Source organism: Halichoerus grypus, chromosome 6 (genome assembly GCF_964656455.1).
Source record: "Halichoerus grypus chromosome 6, mHalGry1.hap1.1, whole genome shotgun sequence".
Classification (NCBI taxonomy): Eukaryota; Metazoa; Chordata; class Mammalia; order Carnivora; family Phocidae; genus Halichoerus; species Halichoerus grypus.
The window spans coordinates 60696309-60718494 of NC_135717.1; the positions used below are offsets into that span (position 1 = coordinate 60696309).

At 39.3% G+C, this 22186-nt stretch overlaps 1 protein-coding gene and 1 pseudogene across 1 annotated transcript in view; both read right to left on the bottom strand.

The window, feature by feature from the left end:
* Positions 1 to 12019, bottom strand: part of DNAJC1 (DnaJ heat shock protein family (Hsp40) member C1) — a 233776-nt gene extending 221757 nt beyond the window's left edge. Inside the window, exon 1 of the mRNA XM_036082728.2 lies at positions 11579 to 12019. Coding sequence (XP_035938621.1) covers positions 11579 to 11794 — 216 coding nt within the window. The 5' untranslated portion in view covers positions 11795 to 12019. The remainder of the gene's footprint in view (positions 1 to 11578) is intronic.
* Positions 12020 to 20342: 8323 nt separating this feature from the next.
* LOC144378685 (methyltransferase-like protein 22 pseudogene) lies at positions 20343 to 21924 on the bottom strand (annotated as a pseudogene).
* Between the last annotated feature and the right edge of the window lie 262 nt (positions 21925 to 22186).

Genomic DNA, 22186 nt, shown 5'->3' on the forward strand with positions numbered 1-22186 from the left:
ACAAAAACTATGCTTAAAATACAAAAAAAAAACCAAACAAACAAAACCCAAAAAAACACAAAACAACAAAAACTACAAACTATGTCCCTGACAAAATAGAAATAGTAGTAAGTGACTTTATCCAAAAATATTTAGATGTATCTATACAACACAGAAATGTTAATTCTCTAAGCCTGTGCTTTCCTAAGTGGTAGCCATTAACCATATTTAAGCACTTGAAATGTGCTAGTACAATTCAGAAACCAAATTTTTAATTTTATTTGATTAATTTACATTTAAATTTAAAACATGATACTTGATTCAGTTACTAGAAAGCTTTTAAGTGTGTCTGGAAGATTTGGGGTATATGAATCCACTAGTTAGCAGTATATTTTATGAAATCTCAACGCAGATCAAGTATTTTCTATCAAAACTTAGTATCTGAATTGAAGTGTACTAGAAGTATAAATGTAAAATACATACCAGATTTTGAAGACAGTAAAAAAGCTAGAATGTGAGCTATTTCATTAATAAAATGTGATTACATGTTGAAATATTTTTGATACATTGCATTAAATATATTATTAAAATTAATCTGCTTTTTTACTTTTTAAATGTAGTTTTTAGAACTACATTACATATGTGGTTTGTATTATATATCTATTACATATGTGGTTTGTATTATATATCTATTACACAGTGCTGCTCTAAGGGATCAATGGCTTGAAAAAGTGACAAATGCTCCAAATTTGAAATATATGTCAGTCGGATTTCTAGTAAAATATTACCTTATTACCTATCTCCTAATGTCACAAATATTACTTTAGGCTACTCATAATTTGTATATTTATATATTCCAAAGTCATTTGTATCCACTTCACACAGAGGACTGGTACAAATCATTAAAGTATTCCTCTAAGTTATTGCAAACTATGGTAATATTTAATGGTTATTCCAGCATCCAGAATGAGTAATCAAGTATCTGAAGGACACTGAATCATCAAAGACTTATTGATTCCTTTTATATTCAAATTCTCTCACTGATACGGTAAATAATGCTTTTGCATCTATGAGAGCTAAATAAGGATCTTTAGTATAGCCAAGATTTTAATAAAACTAACTTTATAGGACAATTATATTTATATATGTGTGTGTATTATTATATATTATATTATATTATTATATATTAATATTATTATATAATATATAATTTCTTATATAAGCATATCATGCATATATGCTTATAAATTTTCTCCTGGAAGAAAGACATCAGAACCATATGCCTTTACAGTGCTTTTCCAACCTTTTTCATACCATGGCATTTCACAGAAAATTATATTTGCAAAGACACATTGGAGTAAACTGCTAAGTTTGCTCAAGAGAGGACATCACCATTTAAGCACAGTTGCTTGTAGCACATTAATTGGGAAGCTTGGTTTTAAAAGTCCCCATAAAACATTGCAAAAATCTCTGACCCATATTTTATTTTCACCTGATTCATATTTTATTTTTACTTATGCCTACAGTTGTGAAAATACAACCCCTCAACATTTTTAATGACAATATCCAAAGAAGGCCACAAGATGGAGATATTACTCCATTACCATTTTTATTTGTAGTTTTTGCATTTTTTCCACATTTCCTTCTCCCTATGTACTTCCTACTTTGTCACGTCAGTGGTATTCTCAGGTATTGTCCCTGTCACTAACATTTATTCTGGTTCCTCTCCCACTCTGCTTTAACTAGCTTTATTAAAGAAGTATTATATAATGAATACTTGTTTTTAATATTAAAAGAAGGCAAATTATTTTATTCTAACTCAGTATTTTTCTACCTCTCTAAAATTAAGATAATCTTCATATATTGTTCTCATCTAGGTAAAAAATCTTTAAAAAATTTGCTACCCACAAAGTAATAAGCATTCCAAAAGTCGCTTACTAGAATACATTACTTTGTAAGGCTATAGATTTACTTCATGTTGATATTGCTCCAAACTTCTCTGCAACTCTTCTTTGAGAACAGTCCTTAAACTAGTTTATGAACCTTATATGAAATTTATATCCAGATCTCTTTTATCAGTCCAAACTATATTTACCCAAGCTTGTTAACCCAATTTAGTCACCAAATTTAGCTCCAAATCACTGTTAGCTATAGCTGAAAATCAAATCCATCTTAAAAATGTACTATTAATGAGAATAATCTGCCAAATATGCTGTAGGCTTTGAAGGTGATTCAAAATAAGAAGTTTCAACAATAGTTTTAGAGATGGCAATACTGTTGAAAACCTCTAACACTTTCCACAATAAATAATTTCAAGATCAAGCTAATTTACTCTAAGTTGAACCTCATATACTACTTCCAAAGACGTGATACAAAAAGTCACACATTAATTCCGTATAACTACTATAGAATTGTATAGCATGGTAATCATTTGAACTTTATCAAATGTCTAAACCAAAATTCTTTAAACATAAGAAGTCTATTTCCTACCATAGATAAAAGATCCATTAAAAAATACCATAAGATAGGATATAATCAACTACAAGTAAAATCACAATTTCCAACCATCCTACATTATACATACATGTTAACTTCCTTAAATCAAATTTAGAAACCAACTATTAACAAAAAACACCACTTAAAGTCGGAAAAGAACCTCAATACTAATCTTTTATCTGTTAACTAAAAGTGTGGTCATTGAAAATAACTAATAAGATATGCAATTTTTTTTAAAGATTTTATTTATTTATTTGACAGAGAGAGAGACAGCGAGAGAGGGAACACAAGCAGGGGGAGTGGGAGAGGGAGAAGCAGGCTTCCTGCGGAGCAGGGAACCCAATGCGGGGCTCGATCCCAGGACCCTGAGATCAGGACCCGAGCCAAAGGCAGTCGCTTAACCGACTGAGCCACCCAGGCACCCCGCAATTTTTTTTTAATTTCAAAAATCAGAGGCTTCTTAGTAATGTATAACTTCAATTGGTCATGAGATAGCTTCCTTAACTTGACCTATTTTGATGTGGTATGAATAAAGTCCTCAAAAATTGACTAGAAATATGAAGTCTCTACCTTCCTTAGTAGGCATGTATATGGACCCTATGATTTCTATATGATCTGTTCAGACCTTCCCAGTAAATGACAATGATCTTTTTGGTCTTAAATGGTTTTGACTACTGCTCATTAGAGTCTCATGTAGCTTTTTAAAATTCTTGTGCCTTCTATAACCAGGAGTTGCATGTATTCCAGAATTTGTTTAACTAAAGAAATTATTCCCTCTTAGAATTCTAGTGTTTGCTCTCGTGGCATTTTAATATTGCTTCTTTTCCATTTTCCACTGTTTATACTATGACATTCCCTTTATTTAATACTTGATTTTAGACTCTTATCTTCAACAATTACTCCTCACCTTTAACAATTCAAATTCTATTAGCTGACTGTAGCTGCACAGAGCTTTATGCTTACTGCCTCCCTGGCACTAAAATGGGTGTCTTTCTAATAATGAAACATTGTTTTAAACACACATTCTCTCTAACCAGAAATGTAGAATGTGGCATACCCTTGCTTTTGCAACATGCTCAATTACATATGAGATTTCAGTTGGTGGATGACATTAATCAGAAACACTTACTAAATAAGTGAATGAATCCTAACCTTACTTGGGAATGAGACCCAGATTCTAGATTAAATTTCTAATTAAGTCCTAATGACACTCTTCAAAAAAATTTTAAGTAAATATAAGTAAAACACCAAAATATTTAGCTCTTAGAATACTGTGATGTTACTTAAAACACAGTAATCATTTCAGCTGGGCTTGAGAAAAGAATGGAAGACTTCAGGGAGACCCTTACACCACGAAGATAAAGGAGTTAAAAAACAATCAGTCAGAAATGAAAAGTGCAATAACTGGGATTGGAAACAGGCTTGATACAATGAACACAAGGCTGGAAGAATGAGAAGAACAAATAAGTGATACAGATGACAGAAAAATGGAAAATAATGAAGCTGAACAAAAAAGAGAAAGAAGAATTATGGAACACAAGATTAGACTTAGGGAACTCAGTGACTCCAACAAACATAGTAATACTGGTATCATTGGAGTCCCAGAAGAAGAGAGACAAAAGGAGGCAGAAAATTTATTTGAGGAAATAATAGCTGAAAAATTCCCTAATCTGGAGAAGGAAACAGATATCCAGATTCAGGAGGCACAGAGAACTCCCATCAAAATCAACAAAAGTGGGCCAATACCAAGACATCTTGTAATTACATTTGCAAAATATAGTGATAAAGAAAAAAATCTTAAAAGGAGCAAAACAAAAGAAGTCCTTAACTTACAAGGGAAGACCCATAAGGCTAGCTGCAGATTTTGCAACAGAAACTTGGCAAGCCAGAAGGGAGCAGCATGATATACTCAAAGTGCTGAACAGGAAAAATCTGGAGCCAAGAATACTCTATCCAGCAAGGCTATCATTCAGAATAGAAGGAAAGATAAATATTTTCCCAGACAAACAAAAACTAAAGGAGTTTGTGACCCCTAAACCAGCCCTGCAAGGAATATTAAAGGGGACTCTTGGAGTGCAAAGGAAAGACCCAAAGTGACAAAGAAAGGAATAGAGAAAATCCCCAGAAACAATGACAAAACAAGTAATAAAATGGCACTAAATACATATCTATCAATAATTACTCTGAATATAAATGGACTAAACGCTTTAATCAAAAGACACAGTGTGTCAGAATGGATTAAAAAAAACAAGACCCATCTATATGCTGCCTATGAGAGACTCATTTTAGACCTAAAGACACCTGCAGACTGAAAGTGAGGGATGGAGAAACATTTATCATGCAAACAGGTGTCAAAAGAAAGCCACAGTAGCAATACTTGTGTCAGACAAACTAGACTTCAAAACAAAGATTGTAACAAGTGATAAAGAAGGGCACTGTATCATAATAAAGTGGACAATCCAACAAGAAGGTCTAATAATTGTAAATATTTATGCACCCAACATGGGAGCATCCAAATATATAAAACAATAACAAACATAAAGGAACTAAGAGACAATAATACAATTATAGTAGGGAACTTTAACACACCACTTACATCATCTGAACAGAAAATGAACAAGGAAACAATGGCTTTGAATGACACACTGGGGGATGCCTGGGTGGCTCAGTCGGTTAAGAATCTGCCTTCGGCTCAGGTCATGATCCCAGATTCCTGGGATCAAGCCCGCATCAGGCTCCTTGCTCGGCAGGGAGCCTGCTTCTCCCTCTGCCTGCCGCTCCCCCTGCTTGTGCTTGTGCTCGTGCGCTCTCTCTCTCTCTTTCTGACAAATAAATAAAATCTTAAAAAAAAAATTAATGACACACTGGACCAGATGGACTTAACAGATATATTCAGAACATTCCATCCTAAAACAGCAGAACACACATTCTTTTCAAGTGCACATGGGGCATTCTCCAGAACAGATCACATTCTAGGTCACAAATCAGGCCTCAACAAGTACAAAAAGGATTGAGATCATACCATGCACATTTTCTGACCACAACACTATGAAAAATGAAGTCAATCATAAGAAAAAATTTGGAAAGACCACAAATATATGGAGGTTAAACAACATCCTACTACTAAATAATGAATGGGTCAACCAGGAAATCAAAGAAGAAATAAAAAAAAAATACATGGAGACAAGTGAAAATGAAAACACATAAAATAAGAAAATCTCAAATAAAATAAAATGGGAGCACCCAAATATATAAAACAATAAAATAAGAAAAATCTCAAATAAACAACCTAACTTTACACCTACACAAGCTAGAGAAAGAAGAACAAAGGAAGGCTAGAGTCAGCAGATGGAAGGAAATAATAAAGATTAGCACAGAAATAAATGACATAGAAACTAAAAAAAAAAAAAAACCAAAAAAACAAAAAAGAAACCCAATAGAACAGATCAATGAAAACAGGAGCTGGTTCTTTGAAAAAATTAATTGATAACATCCTGGCCAGACTTACCAAAAAGAAACTGTGGAAAGAGCCAAGATGTCCATGGATAGATGAATGGATAAAGAAGATGTGGTGTATATACACAATGGAATATTATGCAGCCATCAAAAGGAATGAAATCTTGCCATTTGCAACGACGTGGATGGAATTGGAAGGTATTATGCTGAGCGAAATAAGTCACTCAGAGAAAGACATGTATCATATGACCTCACTGATATGAGGAATTCTTAATCTCAGGAAACAAACTGAGGGTTGCTGGAGTGGTGGGGGGTGGGAGGAATGGGTTGGCTGGGTGATAGACACTGGGGAGGGTATGTGCTATGGTGAGCGCTGTGAATTATGCAAGACTGTTGAATCACAGATCTGTACCTCTGAAACAAATAATACATTATATGTTTAAAAAAAGAAGAAGAAGAAGAAGAAGAAGAAAGCAGGAGGGGAAGAATGAAGGGGGGGAATCGGAGGGGGAGACGAACCATGAGAGACGATGGACTCTGAAAAACAAACTGAGGGTTCTAGAGGGGAGGGGGGTGGGAGGATGGGTTAGCCTGGTGATGGGTATTAAAGAGGGCATGTTCTGCATGGAGCACTGGGTGTTATATGCAAACAATGAATCATGGAACACTACATCAAAAACTAATGATGTAATGTATGGTGATTAACATAATTAAAAAAAAAGAAAAGGACCCAAATAAATAAAATCACAAATGAGGAGAAATAGCAACCAACACCACAGAAACACAATTATAAGAGAATATTATGAAAATCTATATGCCACCAAACTGGACAACCTGGAAGAAATGGATAAATTCCTAGAAACATATAAACACCCAAAACTGAAACAGGAAGAAATAGAAAACTTGAACAGATCAATAACCAGCAAAGAAACCAAGTCAGTAATCAAAAATCACTCAACAAACAAAAATCCAGGGCCAGATGGCTTTACAGGCAAATTTTACCAAACGTTTAAAGAAGAATTAATACCTATTCTCAAACTATTCCAAAACATAGAAAAGGAAGGAAAACTTCCAAATTCATTCTATGAGGCCAGCATTACCCTGATACCAAAACCAGGTAAAGACTCCATCAAAAAAGGAAACTATAGGCCAATATACCTAATGAACCTGAATGCAAAAATTCTCAATAAAATACTAGCAAACTGAATCCAACAGTACATTAAAAGAACCATTCACCATGATTGAGTGGGATTTATTCCTGGGTTGCAAGGGTGGTTCAATATTCTCAAATCAATCAACATGATACACTACATTCATAAAAGAAAGGACAAGAACCATATGATCCTTTCAGTAGATGCAGAAAAGGCATCTGACAAGGTACAACATCCATTCATGATAAAAACCCTCAACAAAGTAAGGTAAGAGGGAACATACCTCAACATAATAAAGGCCATATACAAAATTCCCACAGTAATATCATCTTCAATAGGGAGAGTTTTTCCTCTATGGTCAGGAACATGACAAGGATGTCCACTCTCACCACTATTATTTAACATAGTATTGGAAGTTCTAGCCATAGCAAACAGACAGGAAAAGACATAAAAGGCATCCAAATGGGCAAGAAAGAAGTAGAATTTTCACTATTTGCAGATGACATGACTCTACATAGAAAACCCAAAAGACTCCACCAAAAAAATTGCTAGAACTGATACATGAACTCAATAAGGATACAAAATCAACATACAGAAATCGGTTGCATGTCTATACATCAATAATGAAGCAGCAGAAAGAAAAACCAAGGAATCAATCCCATTTACAACTGCACCAAAAACCGTAAGATACCTTGGACTAAACACAACCAAAGAGGTGAAAGACCTATACTCTGAAAATTGTAAAACACTGATGAAAGAAACTGAAAATGACACAAAGAAATGGAAAGACATCCCATGCTCATGGATTGGAAGAACAAATATTGTTAAAATGTCTATACCACCCAAAGCAATCTATATATTTAATGTAATTCCTATCAAAATAACAACAGCATTTTTCACAAAGCTAGAACAAACAATCCTAAAATTTGTATGGAACCACAAAAAACCCTGAATAGCCAAAGCAAACTTGAAAAAGAAAAGCAAGGCTGGCGGCATTACAATTCCGTACTTCAAGTTATATTACAAAGCCGTAGTAATCAAGACAGTATGGTACTGGCACAAAAATAGACACATAGATCAATGGAACAGAATAGAAAACCCAGAAATGAACCCACAACAATATGGGCAAATCTTTAACAAGGAAAGAATATCCACTACTTTCTTGACTTGAAAGAAATCATCTTTTTCTTGGTTTGCCCCCTGCTTCACTGGCTGTTCCTTCTCCATTTCCTTTGCTGGTTCTCCCACATCTCCCTGACTCTTAAAGTTTGGAATGCCCATGGCTTACCTTCCAGACCTCTGTTTTTCTCTCTTACTTTCACTCTCCCTGGTGAACTTACCCAGTTTTGTGGCTTCAAATTGCCTTCTAAGTGCCAGCGACTCCCAAATTTATATCTACAGCTCAAACCTCTCCCCTTATAACTCCAGACTTACATAACCAACTCTCTGTATGCCAGATCCACTTGAATGTTTAACATTAAATTTAGCATGACCAAAACCAAATTTCTGATTTTCCCCCAACCAGACCTGCTTCTATACTAGGCTTCTCCATCTCAGTAGTAGCAACTGCAATTAGACAAGTATTTAATTACTGAGGCCAAAAGCTTTGGAATTATCCTCAACTTTTTCCCCTTCATATCCCACATTCAAACAATCAGTAAAATTCTGTCAACTCTTTGTTCCAATTAAATCTAGAATTTGACCGGATCCACTCTACATTCTACATCACAATTATCCCACTAAGTAACTAATGACATACATACAGACCATCCTCAACACAATAATCATTCTGAAATTTAAGTCAAATCACGTACCTCTTCAGTCAACCCCCCAACATGGATCCCCAACTTACTTATTTGTAATAACCAAAGTCCATGACTCTGATCTCATCTCATGTTACTGTCCCCCTGGTTCACCCTGCTTTAGCCGTACTAGGTGCCTCACTATTCCTCCAACATTACGCAAGCTCTTGCCTCAAGGCCTTAGCATTTGCTGTTTGCCTTTCTTGAATGCTCTTCCCCAACTTGTCAACATGACTCACGCCCTTACTTCCTTCAGAAGCCTTTTCTGACCACCTGACATTTATATTTACTTGTTTGGTTGTTTCCAATTAATTCCCCCTACTAAAATGTGAGTTTCATGAGGCTAGGGGGTTTTGTTTTGTATACCAGCCAATTCCCAGTGCTTAAAATTTAGCAGGCACCAAATAAATTTCTGTTGAATTAACAACAAAACTGATGAGTGCAGAGAGCCAGGTTACAACTCTGAGTAACCTATCTACTTTGTCCTGGTCCCTCATGTCTGGTAAGTCACCAAAAGACTGATTGGCTCTGGCCTGAAAATTACACATTAAGAACCAAAAAGAGGCTGCATTTGTCTCTACCAAATTTCTGGTCCCCTGAAAGTCTTTCAAGAAAGTTAAGATTCAATGTAATGTAAAGAAATTGTTCCAATCAGTGTCTCTGCTTAGGTAGGATAAAATTTCTTCTGGCATTCCTTCCAATTTCAACACTGCTAAGTAGAGAAACACAGATTAAAACAATTTTCAGAATCCTTCTTTTCAAATTCTATCTTGACATAGAATCTTCTTGATTATCTATGCTTCTTTATTTTCCCATCCTTGCTCATACAGTTAAGTACTCTGGTATTCATACTGCCTAATTAAGTCTGAAATTAAACTGCATGGAATTATAAAAGAAAATTTTATGAGGGTTCACATGCAAGCTAGATTATATAAACTAAATTTTAAACTACTGTTACTAAATTTCTGTATTCTTTTAAAAGGCCTTAATTTTCCATGAGTAACTGGAAAGCATCCTGAAGATCTCTGGTTAGGTTATGTATTAAGAGTCTCTCTAGGGGCCCCTGGGTGGCTCAGTAGGTTAAGCGTCTGCCTGCCTTCGGCTCAGGTCATGATTCCGGGAGTCCTGCTCAGCGGGGAGTCTGCTTCTCCCTCTCCCTCTGTCCCTCCCTGTGTTCTCTGTCTCTCTCAAATAAATAAATGAATAAATAAATAAAATCTTAAAAAAACTCTCTCTAGGTAGAGTTTAATCATGATAAATTCTAAAAAGTATTCTTGATATTAAAGGTATTCTTAAAAGTCTTCAGAGTTATATTTTCACTAATGATTTTTACACATATTGTAGCATCATTCACTCTGAAAATGAGGTATATTCTGTCTCCATGAGAAGGAAGTGGCACCAGGTGAAGATAATGAATATAGACATATCATAATTGTTTGCATGTAAGAATCTTAAGTGTGACATGCTTACACTTTATAACTCTTACAAAAATGAAATTGTTAAAATCATGGTGCCGGGGCAAAAGCAATTTTATATTCCATCAGTTTTCACTGAATGTAAATTTCCATTTAGTGTTAAACTCAATAGTTCATACAAATTTATGATAACCTATAGGCGGAAAATGTACATTTCATACCTAGTCATGAATGACATATCATATTCATATCTTGTCTAGGATGACAATTGTTGGTAAACCTTAATTTTTTTTTTTACCCACATAACTATTCGAAGCATTTTTTGAAGGGCTCAATCTGATCGTGCGAAATTCTAAGTCTTTGACCCCATAATCCTTAAATCAGTGAAATGCCATCTCCTTGGCAGTAGGTTTCAGATAGAGACTGGATAAAGAGCAACAAACGGACTTTACAAGTTAGCCTCAAGCTAAAAAAGGAGAGGAAAAGAAATGAAAGGAAAACAAAAAGAAAGAAAACGATTTGGAGCTACTGGTTGGGCTTCTCTTCCTGCAGCACCCCAAGTGCCTCCGATGCCCAGAACACTTAATAAGCTCCTTCTCTTCTAATTCCAGGACCAACTCGGTGGAGGCTTCAAGATCCTCCAGATTTCAAAACTGTGATACGAACCCCTATCCAACAGGCTAAAAAGTCCAAAGTACAGTGCAAGAAAAACTTCTGCAACACAGACGCCGACGAAAACGCATTCCTATCTCTCGGGAAAGGAAGAGGCAAGAAAGCAACTAAAATAGTAAGTGTAACTGGATAGGTGAAAATTTAGGGGAGCCATGACTATTCTTTCCACATTCAGAGGGCAGGAAAGGAAAGGTGTAAAGGTCTACTCTTCCTTCTTCCTCCAACACAGCTGGGTGGAAGGATCTCCCCGAGAATGGCAGAGGTAAGAGAAGGTATCACCACCCCAGGCTGGTGGCACCGTCCAACCTGTCACTGAGACCGGAACTTGAGAAGAGGAGCACGGCGGTGAGGAGCGGGGGTAGGGGGAAAAATTCTGCGGCTGGGGTTACAAAGAGCCCCCGGTGGGCCCGGGTGAGGAGGGCAGCCAGAGCCCAGGATGACCCAGTGCTGGCCGCGGTGCCCGGCTCCCTCGGAGGAAACAGGGTCAAAGCCCGCCCCACCCCCTCCTTTCTGCCCCGACCTGCACGTTTCTGCCCGGGAGTCGCCGAAGTAGGCGCAGCCCTCGCGCGAGCCGGCGGCCCCGCTTACCTGCTGCGGCCCCGCTTACCTGCTGCACCCCGAGGAACTGGTAGAAGTTGAGCTGCACCTCCTCCACCAAGTCAAATAACTCCAGGTCTCCGCTCTCCCAGCCGTGTGCCGGCCCCACGGCCGCCAGTAGCAGCAACAACAGCAGTGGCCGCGGCGGCCGCGGCGGCGGGAACGGCACTAGCCGACGCCAGCGGCGCCGAGGCAGCCGGGCCAGCCCGGAGCAGGTAGCCGTCATCGCGCTGGGCTCGGAAAGGTCACTCGCCACGCTGTGCCGTCAGCCGAGACCGGGGACGTGGCGGGCAGCGTGGGCTGTGGGGACAGTGCCTGTCAGTCAGAAGCACGGGCAGCCGCACCGGAAGGCAAAGACGGCAGGAGCGGGTGAACGCAGTGGCGGGTGGGCGGGCGGGGCCGCAGCCGGCTCTACCTTCCGCAGACCCTCACCCCCAGGCCTACAAACAGCTGTGAAGCCAGCGCCGAGCGCTGCGGTTGCAGAGGGGGAGAGGCTTCCCCTCGCCTCAGCCTATCCCAGGCCTCGCTTCCGGTGACATCACGTCTCCTAGCAACCGCGGGAGGGTGGGCGGGGCCGGAAGTAGGGAAGCCGGGCCCCCAGATCCGGGCCTCGGAGAAATGCGTGTTTTGTCGCCCGCGCCCACTGAGAAGCTGTGCGTTTATTTACACAGATTAAGGCACATGGAATCACGCGTTTACCTGGAGCATCCCAAGTATAAATTTCCCTGGAAACGTCTACCTTCTTCCTCTCCTGGCCCCATATTGAAAACAAGAGCTTATCTTGAGACTGATTTGATTATGGCTTCTGTTACATACATTTCATTATACTGTCAGCATAAAGATATAGGACGAATTGAACCCACGGCCTGAAAGGGGGAATATCTAGTGAGTAGTCTAGAGTGTCCTTTATGACAGAGGTGAAGCAGAAATGGAATTCGGACCAACAAAAAATGTATACTAGGCATAATACCATAAAATAGGCAGCTTGGTAGAATGAATAATGGTGACTCAATCATGGTCTTAAGGGAAGTGCAATTTATCCACCTTAGCCCATTTCCAATTGGGGTTCCTTTCCCAATTGAGATGTTTTTAAAAAGACATATAGGCTTAGAACCTCCTTTCTCTTTCCCACTAATGTCTTACCTCCTAGTTTTACATTGCTTCTGTTCAGTATGTTTTAATTTTTTCCTCTACCACTATTGCTTTCTCTTGCATAAACTTTATTTTCTTCTCAGGCTTCTCACACTTCTCCTCCCTGATTCCCTACTCTTGTCGAGGAAGTAGAAGGGAACATATGCTTGTATAACTCAGGGTGCTTGCCCAGTTTTGAAAATTTTATAGTAAGTATATATTATATTTGATAAAATCTTATAGTAAGTATATATTATATTTGATAAAGGTTAGAAAAACAGTATCTAGGAAGAATCTTAAGAAATCCTTTTGTTATTATAGAACTTAAAAATATTTTTAAATAGTCATGAATGCAAGAATACCTTGCTTTAAAATGTATACGCTTGAATTCATCACATTTTAATTTGATCCTGAGGCTTACCTTTCAAGGATACAAGAGCAAGGGGTCTTTATCTGCTAGGGCTGCTACAACAAAATACTATAGACTGGGTAGCTTATAGAAAGAGAAAGGAGGTTCTAAGCCTATATGTCTTTTTAAAAACATCTCAATTGGGAAAGGAACCCCAATTGGAAATGGGCTAAGGTGGATAAATTGCACTTCCCTTAAGACCATGATTGAGTCACCATTATTCATTCTACCAAGCTGCCTATTTTATGGTATTATGCCTAGTATACATTTTTTGTTGGTCCGAATTCCATTTCTGCTTCACCTCTGTCATAAAGGACACTCTAGACTACTCACTAGATATTCCCCCTTTCAGGCCGTGGGTTCAATTCGTCCTATATCTTTATGCTGACAGTATAATGAAATGTATGTAACAGAAGCCATAATCAAATCAGTCTCAAGATAAGCTCTTGTTTTCAATATGGGGCTAGGAGAGTAAGAAGGTAGACGTTTCCAGGAAATTTATACTTGGGATGCTCCAGGTACACGCGTGATTCCATGTGTCTTAATCTATGTAAATAAACGTACAGCTTCTCAGTGGGCATGAGCGACAAAAAACGCATTTCTCCGAGGCCCGGATCTGGTAGCTTAAACAACAGACATGTATTTCCCACAGTTCTGGAGGCTGGGAAGTCTGAAACCTGAGTGCCAGCATGGTAGGGTTCTGGTGAGAGCCCTCTTCCTGGTTGCAGACAGCTGCCTTCTTCTAGTACCCTTACAAGGCAGGACTGGGGGAAGTGAGGAGGAGAGGGAGGAAGGGAGGGAGAGGGAGAAAGAGAGAGAAAGTGAGAGAGGTCTATGAAGATCTGTGTTTCCTTTTATAAGGGCACTAATCCCACAATGGGAGCTCCACCATGATGACCTCGTCTAAACCTAATTATCTCCCAAAGGCCCCATCTCCCAATACCATCACATTGGGGGTTAGGGCTTCAACACATGAATTATGGGGAAATACATTTAGTCCATAGCAAGGGGTATCACCTTTTCTGTGTATCCCCAGTACCAAGCACAATGGCCCGCACATGCTAGCATTCAATTAGTGAACCCAACACTGTGAAAATCTCCCACCATTTCTCCCAGTACAATTTTTTTAGCTTGCTTTTTGGCATGTCATTTTTCTTAAGGTGAAAGGCATCTTCCCCAAATATCTCATTTAACTTAGTGTTTATTCAATGAGTAAAACATTTAAATAAGATGAAAGTAATCATCTTTTTTTTATTATGTTACGTTAATCACCATACATTACATCATTAGTTTTTGATGTAGTGTTCCATGATTCATTGTTTGCGTATAACACCCAGTGCTCCATGCAGAGCATGCCCTCTTTAATACCCATCACCGGGCTAACCCATCCCCCCACCCCCTCCCCTTTAGAACCCTCAGTTTGTTTTTCAGAGTCCATAGTCTCTCATGGTTCGTCTCCCCCTCTGAATTCCCCCCCCTTCATTTTTCCCTTCCTGCTATCTTCTTCTTTTTTTTCTTTAACATATAATGTATTATTTGTTTCAGAGGTACAGATCTGTGATTCAACAGTCTTACACAATTCACAGCACTCACCATAGTACATACCCTCCCAATGTCTATCACCCAGCCACCCCATCCCTCCCACCCCCCACCACTCCAGCAACCCTCAGTTTGTTTCCTGAGATTAAGAATTCCTCATATCAGTGAGGTCATATGATACATGTCTTTCTCTGATTGACTTATTTTGCTCAGCATAATACCTTCCAGTTCCATCCACGTCGTTGCAAATGGCAAGATTTCATTCCTTTTGATGGCTGCATAATATTCCATTGTGTGTGTGTGTGTGTGTGTGTGTGTGTGTGTGTATATACACCACATCTTCTTTATCCATTCATCTGTCGATGGACATCCTGGCTCTTTCCATTGTTTGGCTATTGTGGACATTGCTGCTATAAACATCGGGGTGCACATACCCCTTTGGATCCCTACCTTTGTATCTTTGGGGTAAATACCCAGTAGAGCAATTGCTGGGTCATATGGTAGCTCTATTTTCAGCTTTTTGAAGAACCTCCATACTGTTTTCCAGAGTGGCTGCACCAGCTTGCATTCCCACCAAGTGAAGGCAGTAACTTTAAAGATTAAATATTTATAGGCTTAAATGTCTTAGGAAGACAGAAAATTCATGAGTTGAATGTTCAACATAAGGGGGTACATAAATAACCACAAAGTAAACCCAGAGTGAGGGTCTCAATGACACCTAATTGTTTTCAATATGGCATTCATGCAAGTGAGTGGGGTGCATATTAGTTCATATACAAATAATTTTTAAAAATTTCATTAGTTTGTAGGTTCTGGTGTTGACAAGGTTCAATATATAACCATGATAGTGTGTGGCTAAGCTGTCTTGTGTGTGTGTGTGTGTGGCTAAGATGTCTTATAAGAATTTGCCATTGGCAATGAGGAAAGCAGAGAGGATCTAGGTTGTTGGATGGGTCTTCCACATAGAGGTTCTGTGATGATCTTGTTATAGATGAACTTGAACATCATAATGACCCCTACTTTCTGGGAGTGATTGTGAAAGAGCGCTGGTAATTTCATAGACCAGGAGGACTCAAAGAGGTTCAAAGAAGCCATCTGTAGGCACCTGGGTGGCTCAGTCGGTTAAGCGTCTGCCTTTGGCTCAGGCATGATCCCAGGGTCATGGAATCGAGCCCCACATTGGGGTTTCTGCTCAGCGGGTACTTGTGCTCTCTCTCTCTCTCTCCATCAAATGAATAGATAAAATCTTAAAAAAAAAAATAAAGAAGCCATCATTCCTCACTTTGGGTAAGATCAGACTTAACTATACCAACAGAATTGAATACAATACCTATTATAGTAAAAATCCAAACCTCTTCTAAAATTGCCATTTAGTGGTTAGGCCTATTCATCCTATGATTTAGAAATGTCTGGCTCTCATTAAATCTTGAAATTTTCTCTTTTGCTCCATTGTAACTATTTCTCAAATATAGGACCTAAAGTTCTAAGATAAAGATGTTCTTTAATGGAACATTATCACTCAGTAATTTTATTTATCCAAACACCATTCACAAACTTATATTGAACTGACAAAGTTTAGGAAAATATTATTTGGGGGAAGCACCCCTTTGGAAAGTAGTTTCTTCTTTATTGCAGTATTCAATTTTAATCATTTGTAAGGTCCTCATAAATACAGATTTTCTTCATGTTGTAAATAATAAATATATTTCTAACATGTTGACACATGGTTTTCATTTCTCATAGTGTATAAGAGCACAGATTCTAGAGCCAGACTGATTAAATTTGAATCCTGGCTCTACCACCCGGATCTCCTGTTGACTGAGCCCTATCCTTCAGCTTCTTCATCAGTAAAAAAGAGAATAATATTTCCAAAATCATAAGGTCCTTGTGGGAATTCAGTGAGATAGTGCCTGATATATAGTAGTTACAATTTAAATGTTACTATTATTTTATAGGAAGTCTCCATCTACCTTGTATTAAAGGTTCCAAAATAAATCTTATCTATTCTTAAATGTTTAAGTGTTATCTTTAGGGGTGCCTGGGTGGCTCAGTTGGTTGAGTGTTGACTCTTGGATTTGGCTGAGGTCGTGATCTCGGGGTTGTGAGATCAAGCCCCGTGTTGAGCTCTGAGCTCAGCGCTGAGTCTGCTTGTCCCTCTCTGTCCCCCCTCTGCCCCTCTCTTCATGCACTCTCTCTCTCAAATAAATAAATAAATAAATAAAATCTTCAAAAAAAATGTTATCTTTAAGTCATTTGTCACTAAACTTAGGTGGTGATTGCCCACTTCACCAGAAGTTTATTCAATCACTGGCTTGCCCAAGATGGTGGGAGACTGTCTTTACAAAATAATGACTGGTTCTCAAAGCCAGTTTAATTTTTTTGTTCCAACTCTATAAAACGTTATTCACGATTTTGGGGCTAAATCCGGCTTAAGGTTGTACAATAGATACCTAATTAAAAGCATGTGACCCTGTTGAACAAAAGGAAGGGGAAATATTCACATTCAATGATTTAGTCACTAAATAGTCACCGGTCATTGTCTTACCCTGAAGTAGCCTTGTATTTTCAGATAATGAGGTTTTCCACTTTACATAGACTTCAACATGTCACAACACAATCCCTGTTAAAATTTCTTTCTTCTCTCACCTTCTACAATTTGAAGATTATCACTGATTTTTTCAAAGGTTTCCAGTAACTCACTTGAATCACTTTTTATAATTTGAAAACGAGTTTTTCTCCTTTTTCCTTTAGCCAACCAAGGAGGAAATAAATTCTCTCCTACTGACTCCTCAATTCAGCTGCAGCACAGCCATCATTGTATTTTCCTCATATACAAAGGCTCCAATTAGTGTGCAAAAGAAAATTTTAACAGACCCCTTCATCATCTACTCTTTCAGGCTGAACAGCCTGGTTTTGGCATTCTGCCACAGAATCCTAATATTGTTTGTGATGCCAAATTGGAATACAAAGGAAAAAACAGTACAAAGTTGCTGTTCACCTCAGTCAACAGGCCACAACTAAGGCATTAGTTTACCCATAGAAATTCCATGCCTCAGAAATGCCTATTATTTAATTTATGAAGAGGAGGCAGAATTTTAAAATAATACTGAATTAGCAATATGTTCAACATGGAAACAAATAGAGATAGATTAAGGAAAACTTAGCTCCCAATGGTAGGCTATGGGAAATTTAAATTCTTTTACCACGCCTATGGCTCAGCTTCATCTCTCCCTACTTCCAATATATAATTCTCTATTATTTTACCCACCACAGAAAGATTCCTAGTGCCAAGACCCCATAATTAGACTCGTTTAACTTTTAAAAACTTGAATAATAATAATTTCACCACCAGGGGGCAAAGAACAGTTTTACAGGCAAAGGTTATTTTTAACATTCTAAAGAAATTACCTGCATGAACATAGTTTTTGTTACTGTTGTTAGGATTTCAGTAGCCTCAAATTAAGAGATACAGATTCTAACCGAAATTTATAAATTTGAGAAGAATCGTGTTTATAAAAGAGGAAATGGTACAAGTTGCCAATAACCAGGTACCCATTCGTTTACTAACATTTTTTGTGGCAGAAATTTCTGCTTCCCCTTTCCCTCTCCTTTCATACACTTGCACATGAGGAAGAGAAATAGAAATTGAACTTTTGAAATACTGATCTAACCTTGTCTATGCTGGCCTTTAAATTGTGTTTAGCGCATGCTATTTTTTTTTTTTTTTAATTTATATTTGAGAGAGAGAGAGAGAGATTGTGTGAGCACAAGCAGGGGGGAGGGTGTGCAGAGGGAGAGGGAAAAGCAGGTTCCCCTCTGAGCAGGGAGCCTGAGGTGGGGCTCCATCCCAGGACCCTGGGATCAACCCGAGCCCAAGGCAGACTTTTAACCAACTGAGCCACCCAGGCGCCCCAGCACATGCTATCTTTTAACCAATGGTTTCCTAAGCATGTATTTTGGCTCTGCTTTTTTGTTAACTTAGTGTGATTAATTGTACGCAGGTTTTTACCTCCGTCTAAAATCGGGTTTATTGACTCTTATTTTAATACTTTGCCATTCGTTAATTTTATAACTGTGAAATGATATTAATAATTGATAAGCACATCAATTGAAATGATCTCTTTTGAGAACTTGGTATCACTGCACTTACTTGGTGAGTACCAAAGCTGTGGCTAACTAACAGACAATAACAAAATCACCGATACAGTAAATTATTGGTAAGAGGTAGAAAATGTGGCCCAATATGCATAAATCCTGTGTTCTGAAGTTTCAGGATATTTGATTATTTCTGACTTGCAACTTGGTAAAAATTGGGGTAATGGAAGCAAAACTGAGAGTTTTGAAATCAAGGTATCTGTGGTATGGGAAAAAACCACATTTTATTTCTCTTGGCTTGTTTTCTCTGCCCTCTTCCTGCTCCTAAGTACCTGCTGAGACCACATTTCCCTGAATCAATTATAATGATGCCACTATTTCAAATTAGGCCTGGAGTAGAATGAAGACACCGCAGTGGTCTGGCAAGATCTGCTACTTTCCCTTCCCTCAGTTGCTCACCCTACGCCTGGTCTTTATCTGCACTGTCAGCCCTTACCACCAGGGCTGTCTCCAGGGGGTGCAGAATTGGACCAGACACCACCGTGGGTTCACCTAAAGAACATTTTTTGTCCAGATGAAACCATATTGAAATAAATACTGAAAGCAAACTGAAGGAGAAAGAGAAGTTGCAAGAAGTCCGCATTAAGGGTCTATTTAGAGACACACTAAAGAATATTCTGTGACCCAGCCCTTTTATATTAGTGATCAAGGGACATTTGGAGATAAAGTGTTCTTTTTACTGTTGTCGATTTGCTTTTTTATTTTTAACTTGTTTTAGTGTGAATTGACAAAATCAGCTCCTCTTTCTCACTGAGTGTCCTCCATCTGTGCCCAGCAACTAACTGCTCAAAGGCTAAGGTTTTCACTCTGATACATTACAACCTGTGTTAGACACCTTGGTGCATCTCTTCAAACCCTCTCCAACTCACACTAACCTCAGCCAAGTGACCAGTCTCACACTGGCTTCAACCAGCCTCCCGTGGTTGTGTTCTGACAGCACCTGGCTTTGGGCCAAATTTTCTGATCTTTTTTTGTAATGGCAAGTGTTTGTCCATAGTATGCTATCTAGCACTTCCTAAAAATATTTTCAAACACATACAGAATCTCTTAAAGGTAAAAGCAATACTTTAACAATGACCAAGAAAGGAGCTCAGACTACAAAAGAAGCATGGAAATGGGTGTTTGGAAAATTTCCCATCATTATACAAATATGATTTTTTTCTTTTGCCAAAAATTATTTGTATCGCTAATTCAAATTAACTTATCTAAATTCTTAACAACTCATTTTAAATCTTCCAAATGAAAATTTTCAGTGGACTTAAAATCCATTTGTTAAAAATATAAAAACCCTTCGCTTTTTGATTTGTTTGTAAGAACAATTATTTTGACATCAGCAAGGATAGAAAATTGCTAATCTAAATTTTAGCAAAAACCTTTGCATAATTGCTGAATGGAATTGCAAAACAAGTTATGACTTAGTAGCAGAATCAACTATATACTTCATTTTGGGGACCTATGTCTCTTTGTAAGGAATATGCTCACTTATGATATCCATTAAAATTAAGCATCTACATAAATTGAAATTAGAATCAGACCTTCATTTTATTGCAAAATGTTAAACCAGCTTTCAACACATTGTTGTACATTGTATTTCTCTCAATAAGTAGATAGTAATAATATTCTTCAGTTGGGGGGAAAATCTTGGTACAATACATACTTCATGCTACAATAATTTGAAGGTTGATTATTAAAATGTTTTATCCATTGCTTAATTTTCTTACAAGATATTTATTTCTTCTTTTTTTTTTTTTTATGAGCTTTCCATTTTATTAGCAACGCATTCTAAGAACAGTCGAGAAGCCGTGCTTGTGGATGCGATGGGTCACATCACCGGTTCCACAAAGATCTTCCAGAGCTCCAGCGGCTGGATGCGCTCATAGACAAGGAGCTGTGGGAAGGAGGCCTCCACTGGCTCCACCGCGAAGCGCAGCCGGCCGGCCGCAAGCCTCTCCAGCCGCTGCAGCCAGGAGCGAAGTGGTCGTAGGCTTCACACGTGACGTCCCGGTGTCTGAGCGTGAAGTTCAGCCTCTTCACAGACAGAATGGCCGTGCAGGCGTTTTTCAGTTTGTGAACGAGGCGGGACAGCGTTTTAAACAGAGCGTCGGTTAGGTCATCGTCGTACACCACTTCGGCCGCGAGCAGGATGGTGGTGTGGCTGTACAGGTCGGAGACGTCCTCCTGCGACCAGCTGAAGGGGACCTCCGGGTCTGCGCACAGGTCGTCTTTGAGCCAGTCCAGTTCTTTGACCTTAACTACACCACCTCCAGCAGCAGTCAGGTGGCCGTTGAGGACATTGTTTCGCTGGCACATGGCCAAGGGATCTGCACCGACATCTGTGCAGTAAACGGTACGCGCCACGGTGGCTGCCATGATGCTGGCCAGCCCCGTGCCCGCCCTGAGCTCCAGCACGGTGCGCCCCTGGAAGAGGTCCCGTTGGAACAGGATGTAGTCAGCCAGGAGCAGGGCACCCCGCCACACCTGCTTGCCAACATCCTCCAGGGGGGTGGCCATGGTGTGTTCTATTCTGATGATATCCTGGGGGCTGCTCTCTCGTGCTTCGTTGGCCAGGGGGTTGTCTTCCTCCTGCGTTATAATTGTGGGATGTACCTTGTCTCTCGGGGGGCCCCGCTGGCCAGGAGTCTGAAGTCGCCCGTGGTCTCCTCTCGACGTCCAAATCTCCGTCCTCGTCCAGCCGAGTTCCCACCCCCTCCTGGCTGGTGGCGTCACTCCTGCAGCCACTCCCCAGAGGGGGTCTGGCACTGCCCGGCCCAGAGGGAGGCATTTCCTCTGCAGGACCCATGGCATGACGGCCACCCTCAACCCCTGAGTCTGTCTGAGAGTCTCGGTTCCACAGAAGCTTGAACTGGGACAGGAAAAGGGGCTGCCCCATGCCATTCAGCCGCACCATGAGGTGCCTGTGGTTCGGGTGTAGAGGTGGACATCTGAGAGCACAGTGTCACTTTTGAAGGTGACCTCATCCATAGCTGGGGTGGGGGCCAGCCACCATGGCCGGGTTCTTCCTGAATCATGGGACAGCAGCACCTGCCACGGGCTGCAGGATGGAGTCCAGCCGAGTCCTATTTATTCATTTTTGATTGAAAAGTCTCATGGCAGGAGGGGAAGAATGAAGGGGGGGAAATCGGAGGGGGAGACGAACCATGAGAGACGATGGACTCTGAAAAACAAACTGAGGGTTCTAGAGGGGAGGGGGGTGGGAAGATCGGTTAGCCTGGTGATGGGTATTAAAGAGGGCACATTCTGCATGGAGCACCGGGTGTTATACGCAAACAATGAATCATGGAACACTACATCAAAAACTAATGATGTAATGTATGGTGATTAACATAACATAATAATAAAAAAAAAGAAGTCTATAAAAAAAAA